Source organism: Rhinoraja longicauda, chromosome 14 (genome assembly GCF_053455715.1).
Source record: "Rhinoraja longicauda isolate Sanriku21f chromosome 14, sRhiLon1.1, whole genome shotgun sequence".
In the NCBI taxonomy this organism is placed as follows: domain Eukaryota; kingdom Metazoa; phylum Chordata; class Chondrichthyes; order Rajiformes; family Arhynchobatidae; genus Rhinoraja; species Rhinoraja longicauda.
In genome coordinates this window covers 7871189-7884923 of record NC_135966.1, presented here as the reverse complement: position 1 = coordinate 7884923, position 13735 = coordinate 7871189, and the positions used below count along the sequence as shown (strand labels likewise).

The following is a 13735-nucleotide window of genomic DNA, read 5'->3' as shown; positions in this document are numbered from 1 at the left end:
GAGGTAGATAGTAGCCCAGGACTGCTCTCAAATTTGTGTTACCATCAGTGACCTTTTCAATGCAACAAAATTCAAAGCATGCAACAAAAGCTTTTCACTGTACCTCGGTACACATGACTATAAACTAAACTATCTAAGCTAGTGCAGAAAAGAAGGAAAAGAAGGAAGAACGTCAATAAGTGTTGACTAATTGATAAATGCTACTTATTTCACTTGAAGGTTTCTTCTCATTGAGTAACTTACCATCATCGTCATTGTCTTGAAGACCCTGGTGGTTAAGCTGTGGAAGTCTAGGGTGCGACTCGGACAGTTTATGCCACTGAAGAAAACCTGGAACTTTAGGTTGGATGCTTGACGTTGGTTGACTAGCAATAGGAGTTTGCAGCAATCTGGCTGGGTCAGAGGTTTGTGTTACCATCCGTGACCTTTTCAATGCAACGCTGTAGTCAGGAGGTTTTAAGTGCGGGTGATATCCTCCTTCCTTTATATGTGCTATTGGAATCCCCACGTATCCTGGAGGAGTGGGTGGTGGCTCTCTATACCTACCATCCCGTTGTGCTGCAGTAACACAATACACTAGCATAAGAGATAATCATCGTTACATTAATCAGGTTGATGAAAGGAAACGTGAAAAAGGTTAAAAATATAACGGTGCAAAATGTGAAGGAGTTCAAAAATAAAAAGTCTAATTTAAAACAATGATCTTATCAGAATTACATGCAAAGAAAGCTAGCAAATGACACAAAGTGGTGGAGTAACTCAGCATCTCTGGAGAACATGGATGGGCAACATTTTGGTTCGGGATCCTTCTTCAGACTGGAGAGGAGTCCCAGCCTGAAACATCACCTATCCATGTTCTGCAAAGATGCTGCCTGAAAGCTGAGTAACTCCACCACTTTGTGTCTTTTTTATAAACCAGCATCTTCAGTTCCTTGTGTAAAGTGGCATTTGTTTATATATCAACATTTGTTTGCCATTAAAATCAGCTTTTCATATAAATTCTCACGTAAATAAATTCTTAAAATCTCGCAACATTTGGTTCACCATGCTCTTGAAAAAAATTCTTTACCATTACAGCTAATGCACTGCACCTTGTGACAAATCCGTTTGTGAAAACATTTCACCATTTCTTTTGTATTTTTATTGCAAATTAATTTAAGCCCATGTCCTCTGATTACTCGATTGCTGAGTGAAAAATGTCTCCTTTTTCACTCAGAAAACTCACACTCACCTTCAATTAAAAAACATTTTATCTCCCTCTGCTTTAAAGGGGAAAATCCTTGTTTCTCCATATAATCAAGGCCTATTTTCCCTTGTCTATTCTGGCTAATATATCTGTATCCATACCTTAGGATCTAATGTCATTCCAGACAAGATTCCAGCTCAAAGACCCTTTGTCAGTCTGATGAAAGGTATTTGACATGAAATATTAACTTTATTTCTCTTTCAACCGATGCTGACTGATCTTATGACTACTTCTGGCATTTTCTGTTTTTAACCACAGCTCCAGGGACTCACAGCTTCAATCTTGAGTCTAGGTGCTGGTTGGAGCTTGTATGATCCCTCTATGGCCATGTGGATTTCCTCAGGGTGCTTTGGTTTCCCTCTGCACCCCAAAGATATGTCATTAGATTAACTGGCTACTGAAAAATTGCTTCTTAGTGTAGATAAGCAACAAATAAATCAAAAGAAGAAGCTGATCGGCAAACGTGAGAAAATAAAGTTGGCGGTGTTGGGTTAAGCAATGACAAGTGGAATATAATGCTGACAAATGTCTATTAAACACTGTAGCTTTACCAGACTACACCACTTCCTCTGGCAAACTTGCTCAATATACCTACCACCCTCTGCGTAGAAAAATATGCCTCTCAGTTCTCCTTAAAATCTTTCCCCTTCACCTTCAACCTATGCCCTCCAGTTTCAGACTCCCCTACCCTGGGAAAAAGACCAATACTATTTTTTTATCCATGTAATCCATTTTATCCCTCAAGCCATACAATGCCCCTCATGATTTTATCACCCTTTATAAGGTCATCCCCCAGCCTCCTTTGCTCCAGAGTTTATAGTCCCAGCCTATTCAGTCTCAAGTCCTACAGTCCCTGTATCATCCTTGTGAACTCTACCGCTGTGCCACTGTGCCACTGTCTGGAGAAGGGTCTTGACCTGAAACGTCACCCATCCTTTTTCTCCAGAGATGCTGCCTGACCCGCTGAGTTACTCCAACACTTTGTGTCTATCGTTCCTAAATGACGTACTTGTTACTGAGGCCACAGGGCAATCTGTACCTCCTGTCCATCCCTTCTGTCTTTCCTGGTGGACACCTATCTTTGATGCCCTTCGGCTTAACTGAGGGCAATTACCTAATTTCATTATAGTTGCCTTTTGCATTAAACTAAATGGAAGAGAACACACTACTTGCCACTTGCCTGTAATATTAAATTTTCCATCCCAGTCCAACCTCCTTGTCTTTGCCCTCTCACATGGTTCAAGCACTCCGTAACATAAACTCAAAGAACAGTATCTTATCTTCTGCCTGGGCATTTTGCAGCCCTTGGACTCTACATTAAATGGAACCATTTCAGATAACTAGCCTTTCCAGTTTGTACCATAACTGGTAATTTCAAATGGAAAATCAAACTCAATTATGTTTCTCCATTGAGTTAAAGAATCATATCACACGGAAACAGCCCCTTCCTCCCAACTTGTTCATGCTGCCCAACTAGTCCACTAAGCTTATCCCATTACCCACACCTACCTGCGTCTGGCCCATATCCCTCTAAACCTTTCCTATATATGAAACCTGTACAAATTTATTTTAAAACTTGTTATAGTACCTGCCTCAACTAACTCTCCTCAAACAGCTCGTTCCATATACCCACCACCCTCTGTGTGACAGATTTGACCCTCAGGTTTCTAATAAATCTTTCCCTTAAACCTATAGAGTCATAGAGTCACAACGTGGAAATAGGCCCATCGGCCAAACTTGCCAACATGTCCCATCTACACCTGCCTGCATTTGGCCCATATATCCCTCTAAACCTGTCCTATCCATGTACCTGTCTAAATGTTTCTTAAATGTTGCGATAGTACTATGTCCTCTGGTTCTTGATTCCCTCACTCTGGGTAAAGTGCTCCACTGTTCTACTTCTAACTCATACGTACATGATCAGACACAAGCCTAACAAAGTATTATTGCAATAAATTATAACCAATGCTGTCACTTTATAACAGATTTATATTAAAATTCATTATGAATGTCAGATATTTATACACAATTTCTCTTACCTATGAGACCCTTTTCTGTGCTTGAAGTGACTGCTTTGCAAGAGGGGTCAATGCTTGGTTTAGAATTTGAAACATTCTCACTGCGTCCGGGAGCTTCAGCTGGAGCTGGAGCTGGAGACTCATGCAAGCCCACTCGGTTTACCGTCCCAAAGTCTGTTTCATACTTGAAGTGGGAATTTGTTGAAGACATCCAGCTTTCCCTGGAATGAACACATTCAATGCTGTCTTTAGACTGAATCGGACTAGGGCTTTTAGTCTGGTTTCCAGAGTACAAGTGACAGCCTGTGGTCCAAGATTCTGTCAGTTCAATTTCTGCAATTGGTCCATCTAAAGTATGAGTATATTTAGAAGCGTTTAGTAGGTCACAGTTTCTCTGAGTTTGGATAGTCTGGATGTTGTCATGGGAGTTGCTGGAGCATGAAGTCCAGCTTCCACGGCCACTGTCCGCTGCATCAATTGAGCTGTGATCATTGTGTTCACGGGCCAACTCTTCATTACTTGAAGATGTGACTGCTGTATCCACAACCAGGCACCCTTGCTTTTCAGTACTTAAAATTACAGAAGAACTGAAGGGGAAAACAAATGTGTCACTATTACGAATGACCAATTTTTTTTTTTTGCCATGTTGGTGATTAACCTCTTATGGATAAAACCCAGATTCCCCAATTGTTTTGAAGAATCGGCAAAACTTTCAGAAAACGTTTCACCTCATTCGAGCGATGAGGGAAGGGCGAGAGGGAAGGGGTTAAAAGGACAAGAGAGGAATCTGATCTCGATGTCAATGAAATGGCTTAAAATAAATGATTTGCTCCTGATCCTTGTTGAAAAACACTGAATTTTAAAATTGCACTTTGATGTATTTTCAATAAAAATATTTAAACTTCATTCTTCAAAAGGTCACCTATATTGGATATATGTATTTCGTAATTGACATTGTACAGATTGCCACAGAATGAAGAAAATTAAATTTACATCTGATTTTGTTCAGAATGAAAGAATATTTGTTCTCAAAAACCCATTCTCACCCTAATCACTGATTTTCACTCCCATCGTTATACAACTGTACATTAATTATTATAAAATATGGGGAATACCATAAATTTGACACCCATTTTAAATACTAATACTAGAGTTACACAAAACTGCAATTTAATATCAGTGTGTTTTAGGTAATGTTGTGAAGAAAGGTGATGAAATGATCACAATTCTGTCCTCGATAATCTTGTGTTGATGTCAGATGTGATGGTGGTCATGTTGTACAATTACATCTACCGCAATAGGTTGGAAATGAACAATTTAACAAATATAACAATGTACTTCAATGACATAACATTCACATATTTTCCTCATCTGTGTTTACATGCGAGTAAATGTCAGTAATTAGACCACAATTCCATTAACCGTACCATTATGCAATGACAATAAACATTGTTACTAATGCGGAGTAGACAAAATATAAAATAAACTAGGTACTCTTCAGTTACTTACCGTGAATATGGCTTATACTGCATAAAATAACATTACAAAAAGGTTTTCTGTCGGTATAAGGTATATTTGGTATTCGTTTATTATTATCACATGTATAGATGGACAGATGGTTCTGCTATAATGCGATCGTTATGTTCCTTAGAAACCTCGTGTTATAGATAATTGTATAAGACAAACAACAGGGAAAAGTAGATTAGGGCGAGAGAATTTCAGACTAAAAAATACTTTGTGCGGTATTTTCGAAACTAAAGATCCTTTTAATAGCTTTAAGTTTATTTTTGTTACTGCAAGCTAAAATTACTAAAGGCTATTAAATAGAATATCTCTGCACAAAAATCAATTGAAGCAACTGCTTGTCAATGTCAACTTCATTGGACAACTGCAGTGAAATTAACAGACTGCATTCCCTAATTCATCAAATGCATAATATCCAATTCATGGTATGGAAACACGTGATAGTAGAACTACCAGCACGGCAAAAAAAATTTTTTTGCATGCTAACCAGGCAAATCTTATCATACACGAGTTCATCAGATAATTTTTTAAATGCCAAGGCCACAACAAGGTAGATTGGAAGATCGGGAATTCATCCTCAGCATGTGACATTTATTCCAAGAGTCTGATAACGGCAGGGAAGAAATTGTTTTCGAATTTGGCAGTATGTGCGTTCAAGCTTTTGGAAGTAGAGAGAATGACTGGAGTGAGTGGTCCTTAATTAATTAGATTGGCTGCTTTCCCAAGACAACGTGAAGTATAAATTGAGTTGAATGGGGGGGGGGGGGGGGGGAGGACACTGGTGATCGAGGCTGGTTTGCATGTGTTTTTATTTCTTAAAATTAAGTTTGGTCATGATGAACTGGAGAGTGCAGGCATAAAGTTATCCAAAATAGAGTGTTTACCCAAAAATGGGCCAAATCTAGAGGTTTTATTTTGAAAAATGATAAAGGAAGGACTCAGATTGGGGGGATGGTATACAAAGTAATTTTTTTTGCCTATTCTTCTGAAGCAGCTCCATGAGGGTGAAGCCACAGTAAACATAAAGAAACATAAAGAGCAATCCAAGTAGAAATGTCTGATGAGATTTAACGTACAATGAGACAGCTATCATTTGTTTGAGGACACCTGTGAACCTCCATTAACCTTCCAGAATTAAAGAAAAATGTTGTCACCTAACTCAACGTCCTGAGACAAACAATTATAGGGTATCATTAATTTTTATTTATTTTCACCTTAATACCTTCATCTTAATAAATTCCTCACATTCATCCACTTTTCGCACCAACAGTATCTCCCTCGATTTTTTGGTGTCCAAAAAAAGTCAACGTATCTTATCTTTGATTATGCAACTTCTGCAGGTGTACGCATATTGACCTGGTTCAGCAACGAACACCCAGGAACGAAGAAGATTACAAAAAATGGTGAACACTGCCCGGGTACTGACCTCCCTCCGTGGAAGGAGTGCTGTCTTAAAAAAAGCAGGCAGCATCATCAAGGACCCACACCACCCAGGTAACACTCTCATTTCAATCCCGCTACCGAGAAGAAGGCAGAGGAGTCTGACAACTATGACATTCAGCATCAGGAACGGCTTCTTCCCAACAACCATCAGGCTATTCAACACTACGAACTCCAACTAAACTCTAAACTACAAACCGCCTGGGTTGTGCCAGGGACTTTGGGCTTTTACACTATATTGAGTTTTTTTCTCATTTATTGGACTTTTTTTGTTTGTTTATTATATTATCTGTAGCATACTATGGTTACAAACCTGCTGCTGCAAGTAAGCATTTCATTGTTCCGTTTCGGGACAAATGACAATAAAACACTCTTGATTCTCGAAATCATCCAAGGTTCATTGGAATAGAGATGGCCCAAATTTCAGACCCCCCCCCCCCCCCCTCCTGAGTTGTGCTACATCGCCCTTACCTTGTGTTTGGTTGTGCAGATCTGATAGCATGGTACATATGCCTTCCACCAGCTGGGTCTGCCGCTTCTGGGGCACTGATGGACTGCGGCAAATATCTTTCATCCTGCATAGCGATGCACATGGAATCAACAGAGCAGTTGCTGACAATGCTGGAGCGCGATGAAATCTCACTGTGACTCGAGTCGGAGAAATTGTCGATTCTTGTGATTGGAGCCAACACTAAATGTAAAATAAAAGAATAAAAATCACCCATTTGCTCTACACAGTAGATGGTAGTTTTGACACAGTAATCATTTTTGTGGGAGGCTGGAAAGTATCCATCACATTACCTTTTTAATAAGATGGTGCAGGTAGAGATTTGTGCACTAATGTGCAAAATACATTCAAATAGCTCTGGTTGGGTTGAGTTGAGTTTATTGTCATGTGTGCCATGGTACAGTGAAAAGCTTTTGTTGGCACCTACAATCTAGTTACATAGGGCATGGATTGCCTATGATGTTGAAAGAAGGTGTTTTCTAGAACAAGGCTGAAGAAGGAGCAAGTTTCAATAGAAAGCCTGGAATTCTGGATTTCCAAAATGCTGTGGAGGTTTTGCACTGAAGTACACTTCTTCCCATTTCAACAGGACGTCAGGACGTTAGGCTGATAGACAGAGTATTTTTAGAAGGGGGGGGGGGCAAGTGGGAGATGAAGAATAAAATCCTAGGAGTATGAAATGAACCTGTGGCTGCTAGCGTGATCTTAGGGGGTGAGGGTTGGGGGAGGGAGGGTAGGGAAAATGTGGGTGCTAAATAGTAAGGAAGCAATTAACACGCACAACTGCTCACTTGCAACACGGGGCCTCGGTGGGGGGTGGGGTGGGTGGGTATGGGAGGAAGGCCTGACGTGTGTGGCGCAGGCCGTAGCTGGAACTGTTTGGTGAACTTTTGTAACTTTGTCGGTGCCAAAACGTGGCAGCACTTGTGTACTGCCTAGGTGAGGTCTGCTATATGATTTTACCAGGTTGCATGCAAAACAAAGCATTTCACTGTACCTAGGTTGTTTACTTTAGAGATACAGAGCGGAAACAGGCACTTCGGCCCACCAAGTCCGTGCCGATCAGCGATCCCCGCAAATTAACACCTACACACACTAGGGACAATTTACACTGACACCAAGCCAATTAACCTACAAACCTGTAAGTCTTTGGAGTGTGGGAGGAAACCGAAGATCTCGGAGAAAACCCAAGCTGTCACGGGGAGAACGTACAAACTCTGTACAGACAGCACCCATATTCAGGATCGATCCCGAGTCTCTGGCACTGTAAGTGCCATAAAGCAGCAACTCTGCCGCTGCGCCACCGTGCCCCCCAGGTACATGCGACAATAAAGTATCATCACTATCAGTTCAATGCAAAATATCACTTAAACTTAATTCCGCTTTTGTCCCCTAGATGCTGACTGAGCTGTTGAGCATTTCTTGGTACTTTCTCTTTTTTATTACTACATAGAACAGGATCTTGATCAGTTGAGCAAGTAGACTGAGAAATGGTTAATGGAGTTTAATGCAGATAACTGTGAGATGCTGCAGTTTTGGAAGTCAAACCAGGAGAGGACCTACACAGTGAACAGCAGAGCCCTGGAGCGTGTTGGAGAGCAGAGGTATCTAGAAGTGCAGGTACATAGTTCCTTGAAAGTGGCATCACAAGTAGACAGGGTGGTCAAGTAGGCTTTTGGTACGTTGGCCTTCAACCATCAGAGTACTGTGTAGAAGTTGAGATGTTATGTTACGCATGTACAAGACACCAGTGAGGCTGCATTTGGAGTATTGTGTTTTGCATTGGTCACCTATTAGAGGAAGGATCTTGCTACGGTTGAAAGGGTGCACAGAAAATTTACAGAGATATTTCCAGGACTTGAGGGTCTGAGCTATAGGAGATTGGGCAGGCTAGGATTATATTCCTTGGAACACAAGAGATGTGGTGTGATCTTATACAAGATCATGATGGGAATAGATAGGGTGAATGCACAGTCTTGTACCCAGTGTAGGGGAATCACGAACCCGAGGACATAGGTTTAAGCTGAGAGGGCAAATATCTAATAGGAACCCGAGGGGCAATTTTTTCCCCACACAGGAGGTGGATATGTGGAATGAGCTGCCAGAAGAGATAATTGAGGTAGGTACTATAACAACACTTAAAAGACATTTGGACAGGTACATGGATAGAAAAGGTTTAGAGGTATATAGGCCAAATACCGACAGGTGAGAATAGTGCAGATGAAGCATCTTGGTTGCAATAGGCAAATTGGGCCAAAGGCCCTATTTCTGTGCTACATGTCTTTAGACACTTTTTTTTAAACACAAAGTTGTCCTCACGAACTTTGAACAAGACTGGGGAAATCCAGCTATTCAAACTTAATATGAGGATATAGGCAATACACTTCTTGGGGCGGAAAGGCTCTCTTCACTATTCTGCCTCCGTTAAACCACAAAGTAGATAGTCACAAAAAGCTGGAGTAACTCAGCGGGACAGGCAGCATCTCGGGAGAGAAGGAATGGGTGACGGTTCGGGTCGAGACCCTTCTCCTGACTTCGAGGATGTAACTAGTAGAGTGGATAAGGGAGAACCAGTCGATGTGTTATATCTGGACTTTCAGAAGGCCTTCGACAAGGTCCCACATAGGAGATTGGGGTACAAACGTAAAGCACACGGTATTGGGGGTTCAGTGTTGAGGTGGATAGAGAATTGGTTGGCGGACAGGAAGCAAAGAGCAGGAATAAACGGGTCCTTTTCGGAATGGCAGGCAGTGACTAGTGGGGTACCGCAAGGCTCAGTGCTGGGACCCCAGTTATTTACAATATATATTAATGATTTGGACGAGGGAATTGAATGCAACATCTCTAAGTTTGCGGATGACACGAAGCTGGGTGGCAGTGTTAGTTGCGAGGAGGATGCTAGGAGGCTGCAGAGTGACTTGGATAGATTAGGAGAGTGGGCAAATGCATGGCAGATGCAATATAATGTGGATAAATGTGAGGTCATCCACTTTGGTGGCAAGAACAGGAAAGCAGAGTATTACCTGAATGGTGGCCAATTAGGAAAAGGGGAGATGCAACGTGACCTGGGTGTCATGGTGCACTAGTCATTGAAAGCAAGCGTGCAGGTGCAGCAGGCAGTGAAGAAAGCGAATGGTATGTTACCATTCATAGCAAGAGGATTTGAGTATAGGAGCAGGGAGGTTCTGCTGCAGTTGTACAGGGCCTTGGTGAGACCGAACCTGGAGTATTGTGTACAGTTTTGGTCTCCTAATCTGAGGAAAGACATTCTAGCCTTAGAGGGAGTACAGAGAAGGTTCACCAGATTGATCCCTGGGATGGCAGGACTTTCATATGAAGAAAGACTGGATAGACTAGGCTTATACTCGCTGGAATTTAGAAGACTGAGGGGGGATCTTATTGAAACATATAAAATTCTTAAGGGGTTGGAGAGGCTAGATGCGGGAAGATTGTTCCCGATGTTGGGGAAGTCCAGAACCAGGGGTCACAGCTTAAGGATAAGAGGGAAGTCTTTTAGGACCGAGATGAGAAAACATTTCTTCACACAGAGAGTGGTGAGTCTGTGGAATTCTCTGCCACAGAAGGTAGTTGAGGCCAGTTCATTGGCTATATTTAAGAGGGAGTTAGATGTGGCCCTTGTGGCTAAAGGGATCAGGGGGTATGGAGAGAAGGCAGGTACAGGTTACTGAGCTGGATGATCTGCCATGATCATATTCAATGGCGGTGCAGGCTCGAAAGCCCGAATGGCCTACTCCTGCACCTATTTTCTATGTTTCTATGTTTCTATGAAACGCCATCCATTCCTTCTCTCAAGAAATGCTGCCTGCCCTGCTGAGTTACTCCAGCTTTTTGTGTCTATCTTCGGTTTAAAACAGCATCTGGAGTTCCTTCCTACGTAAAGAAGGTAGTATTAGGTCATATTCCAGATTTTAGAAATTGTTGCATCTTTTCTGACCTTAATCCACCTGTTTTGGCTGTTTATAACTATACCGATTATTTCACAATCTCTTTCCTACCTTTGAAAAAAAATCTGTGGGTTAAAGCAACTTGGAAGACAACTTGCAATTAAAAAAAATAGGGAATCATGCCAATTCCTGCTGTAGTCCAGCTCCTGGCAGATGGTGCAAGGACACAGTGATTCGTTACATCTGTCTGGGATTGGACTCTTCACTGCGGTTGAACATGAAAAATACTTTTCAGTGATCCATTTCATAGTTTATTCTTTTTCAGACTGGATGTTGCTAGCAAAGCCAGCTGTTATTGCTGGTCTTTCAATAACTACGTTGAAAGGGTAATGAAAAATATCAAGGAGTTCAAAAAATGCTTTTGCGCATATCTGTTTGTTTTTCAGAAAGGTTAACATAGTTGACAGTACCAAATATAAAAAGGTTTTGACTGGTACAATATTGATTCTATTATAGTACCATTTGGTTTATGTCAGTGAGCATTTAAGACCAGAAGACATGGGAGCAGAATTAGGCCATTCAGCCCACCGAGTCTACTCTGCCATTCAATCATGTCTGATCTTTCTTTTCCTCAGTCCCATTCTCCTGCCTTCTTCCTGAAACCTTTGACACTCTTACTAACCAAGAACATCGATCTTCACTTTTAAAATACCCATTGACTTGGCCTCCACAGCTGTCTGTGGCAAAGAATTCCACAGACCCACCACCCTCTGGCTAAAAAAATTCCTCCTCAAAATTTATGCCAAAACATATTTTTGGTACAACCTGGTACATTAGACAGTAAGAGAACAAAAGATTATTATTTTCTTTTCTGAATATTGTTGTCAGTGTAGTTTGGTTTAGGTTAGTTTAGAGAGCGTTAATTTACAGCCTGGTATTAGGCCCTTTGGCCCACTGAATCCATGCTGACCAGCGTTCACCCTTACACCAATACTATCCTACACACCAAGGACTATTTACAGAGCCAATTAACCTACAAACCTGCATGTCTTTGGAATTGAAATGAAACCGGAGCACCTGAAGGAAACTCACATGGCCACAGGGAGAACGTACAAATGTTTACTGCAGCTAGGTACATGTGACAATAATAAACCTAAATCATATTCCAACAATGTTGCTCAAATCCTGTTTCATAATAATGTGTCCCCCTTTAACTGTTTTTTAAAAAAATGAATCTATAACCAACACAAACTCAGATAAGGCTATTGTCAACTCATGGAGGAGTTGGATGTTCTTAAAACCAATATTCACTTTAACTGTGTGGATTAAATTCCAAAGTAATTTACAAATGTGAAATAAATGACATTCCACATTATCACCCTATTTAGACTTATTTTTTGAAGCAAAAAACGTGATATTAAGTTAAAGACTCCAACAGGCAGGCATTATGTATTGTTGATTTAATACTTTTCAATGAATTAAATTATGGGGTCCAGGAAGGAACCTGAAGCATGTTCAAGTTTGTACAATCCTCTTATACCACTATAATGTTCAGTATTTACATTTACACAGAAACAATTTTAGTAGGTGATAAAAAGTCTGAAGGCAGAAGTCTACAAAAAAAATATTTAGTACCTAAAGGCTTTTACAATCGGCTAGATCCAAGTTACACTAGGTACAACAGGACAATAGTGATTATACCAGAAATATAATAATTAAGTGATTTCTGCATGTCATCAATGCATTTTTGATGGCGTAGAATTCTGCCAAAAAGATTTTTCTATGACAAAACAGGATAGGATGGGTGAATACAGTCGATTAAACAGTTCAAAAATAAAATAATCTGTTAAGAAGCATAGAAACTAGAAAAATAACTTAAACAAATTAAGCTCTGCCACAGTTGTAAAATCTTAATTGGTGTAAATGGCCCGAAGAGAGTATTGGTATGATGACCCATGCCTGATCCTGAATTGCACTTAAGTTTTGGGCAGGGCATCGAGCAGCACTCTCTGAATTACTGAACTTTTCACCAAAGCTCCTTTCCATCTGGGATAAACTGTGTAGAAAGTTATCGCCGTGGACCCCGATAGGAAAAATTGATAAACTAATCTTTCTTTAGGAAAAAAACAGCTGTACCAGTGCACACCGTTATTGTGTTAAATTAGAAGCGCTGTTTCCCTGATGTCTTAGCGGATAAATGCGTCAATCTAGCAGGGTGCCAAATGGCCGCTTCACCTAAACCAGGAACTAATGGAGGTTGGTTTATTCACAAAATGCTGGAGTAACTCAGCAGGTCAGGCAGCATCTCGGGAGAGAAGGAATGGGTGACGTTTCGGGTCGAGACCCTTCTTCAGATTGAAGAATTTGGCATCAATCTGAAGAAGGGTCTCGACCCGAAACGTCACCCATTCCTTCTCTCCCAAGATGCTGCCTGACCTGCTGAGTTACTCCAGCATTTTGTGAATAAATCGATTTGTACCAGCATCTGCAGTTATTTTCTTATACTAATGGAGGTTGGGTTGGTGTGAAAGGAAAAGAGATAAAAAGCAAGACAATGAGTTTCTATCCCTTAGACACAAAATGCTGGAGTAACTCAGCATGACAGACAGCATCTATGGAGAGAGGGAATGGGTGACGTTTCGGGTCGAGACCATTCTTGAGACCCGAAAAGTCACCCATTCCTTCTCTCCAGAGATGCTGTCTGACCCGCTGAGTTACTCCAGCATTTTGTGTCTATCCTTGGTGTAAACCAATATCTGTAGTTCCTTCCTATGAGTTTCTATCCCTGGTTGCCATAGGCAGAGGGGACTGGGTGCCTGGAACGTGTTGCCAGGGCTGGTGGTGACACATAGGATAGTGGCTTTTAAGAGGGTTTTAGATAGGCAAGGAATGGAGGGGTGTGAATCATGTACTGGCAGATGAGATTAGTTTATTTTGGCATCATGTTCAGCGCAGACATTGTGGGCCAAAGGGCCTGTTCCCGCACTGTTCTTTTCTATGTTCTATGTTAATCCTCAGATAGACAGTATACAAAGAGGGAATGTCACAATATGCTGGGCTGTGTTGCACCACACAATCATATATTATTTCAGCA

The 13735-nt window shown here is 41.1% G+C and overlaps 1 protein-coding gene across 10 annotated transcripts in view; it reads right to left on the bottom strand.

Annotated features, from left to right (window-relative positions):
* The window catches only part of LOC144600025 (rap guanine nucleotide exchange factor 6-like), a 246711-nt gene that overhangs the window by 4376 nt on the left and 228600 nt on the right, over nucleotides 1-13735 (bottom strand). For 8 of the 10 annotated variants that reach the window (XM_078411361.1, XM_078411350.1, XM_078411354.1 and 5 more), the window contains 3 exons: nucleotides 6700-6919; nucleotides 3286-3851; nucleotides 244-576 (listed from right to left, as the gene is read on the bottom strand). In XM_078411361.1, the coding sequence (XP_078267487.1) occupies nucleotides 244-576; nucleotides 3286-3851; nucleotides 6700-6919 (1119 nt within the window). The remainder of the gene's footprint in view (nucleotides 1-243; nucleotides 577-3285; nucleotides 3852-6699; nucleotides 6920-13735) is intronic. The other 2 variants (XM_078411353.1, XM_078411358.1) reach the window with 2 other exon arrangements.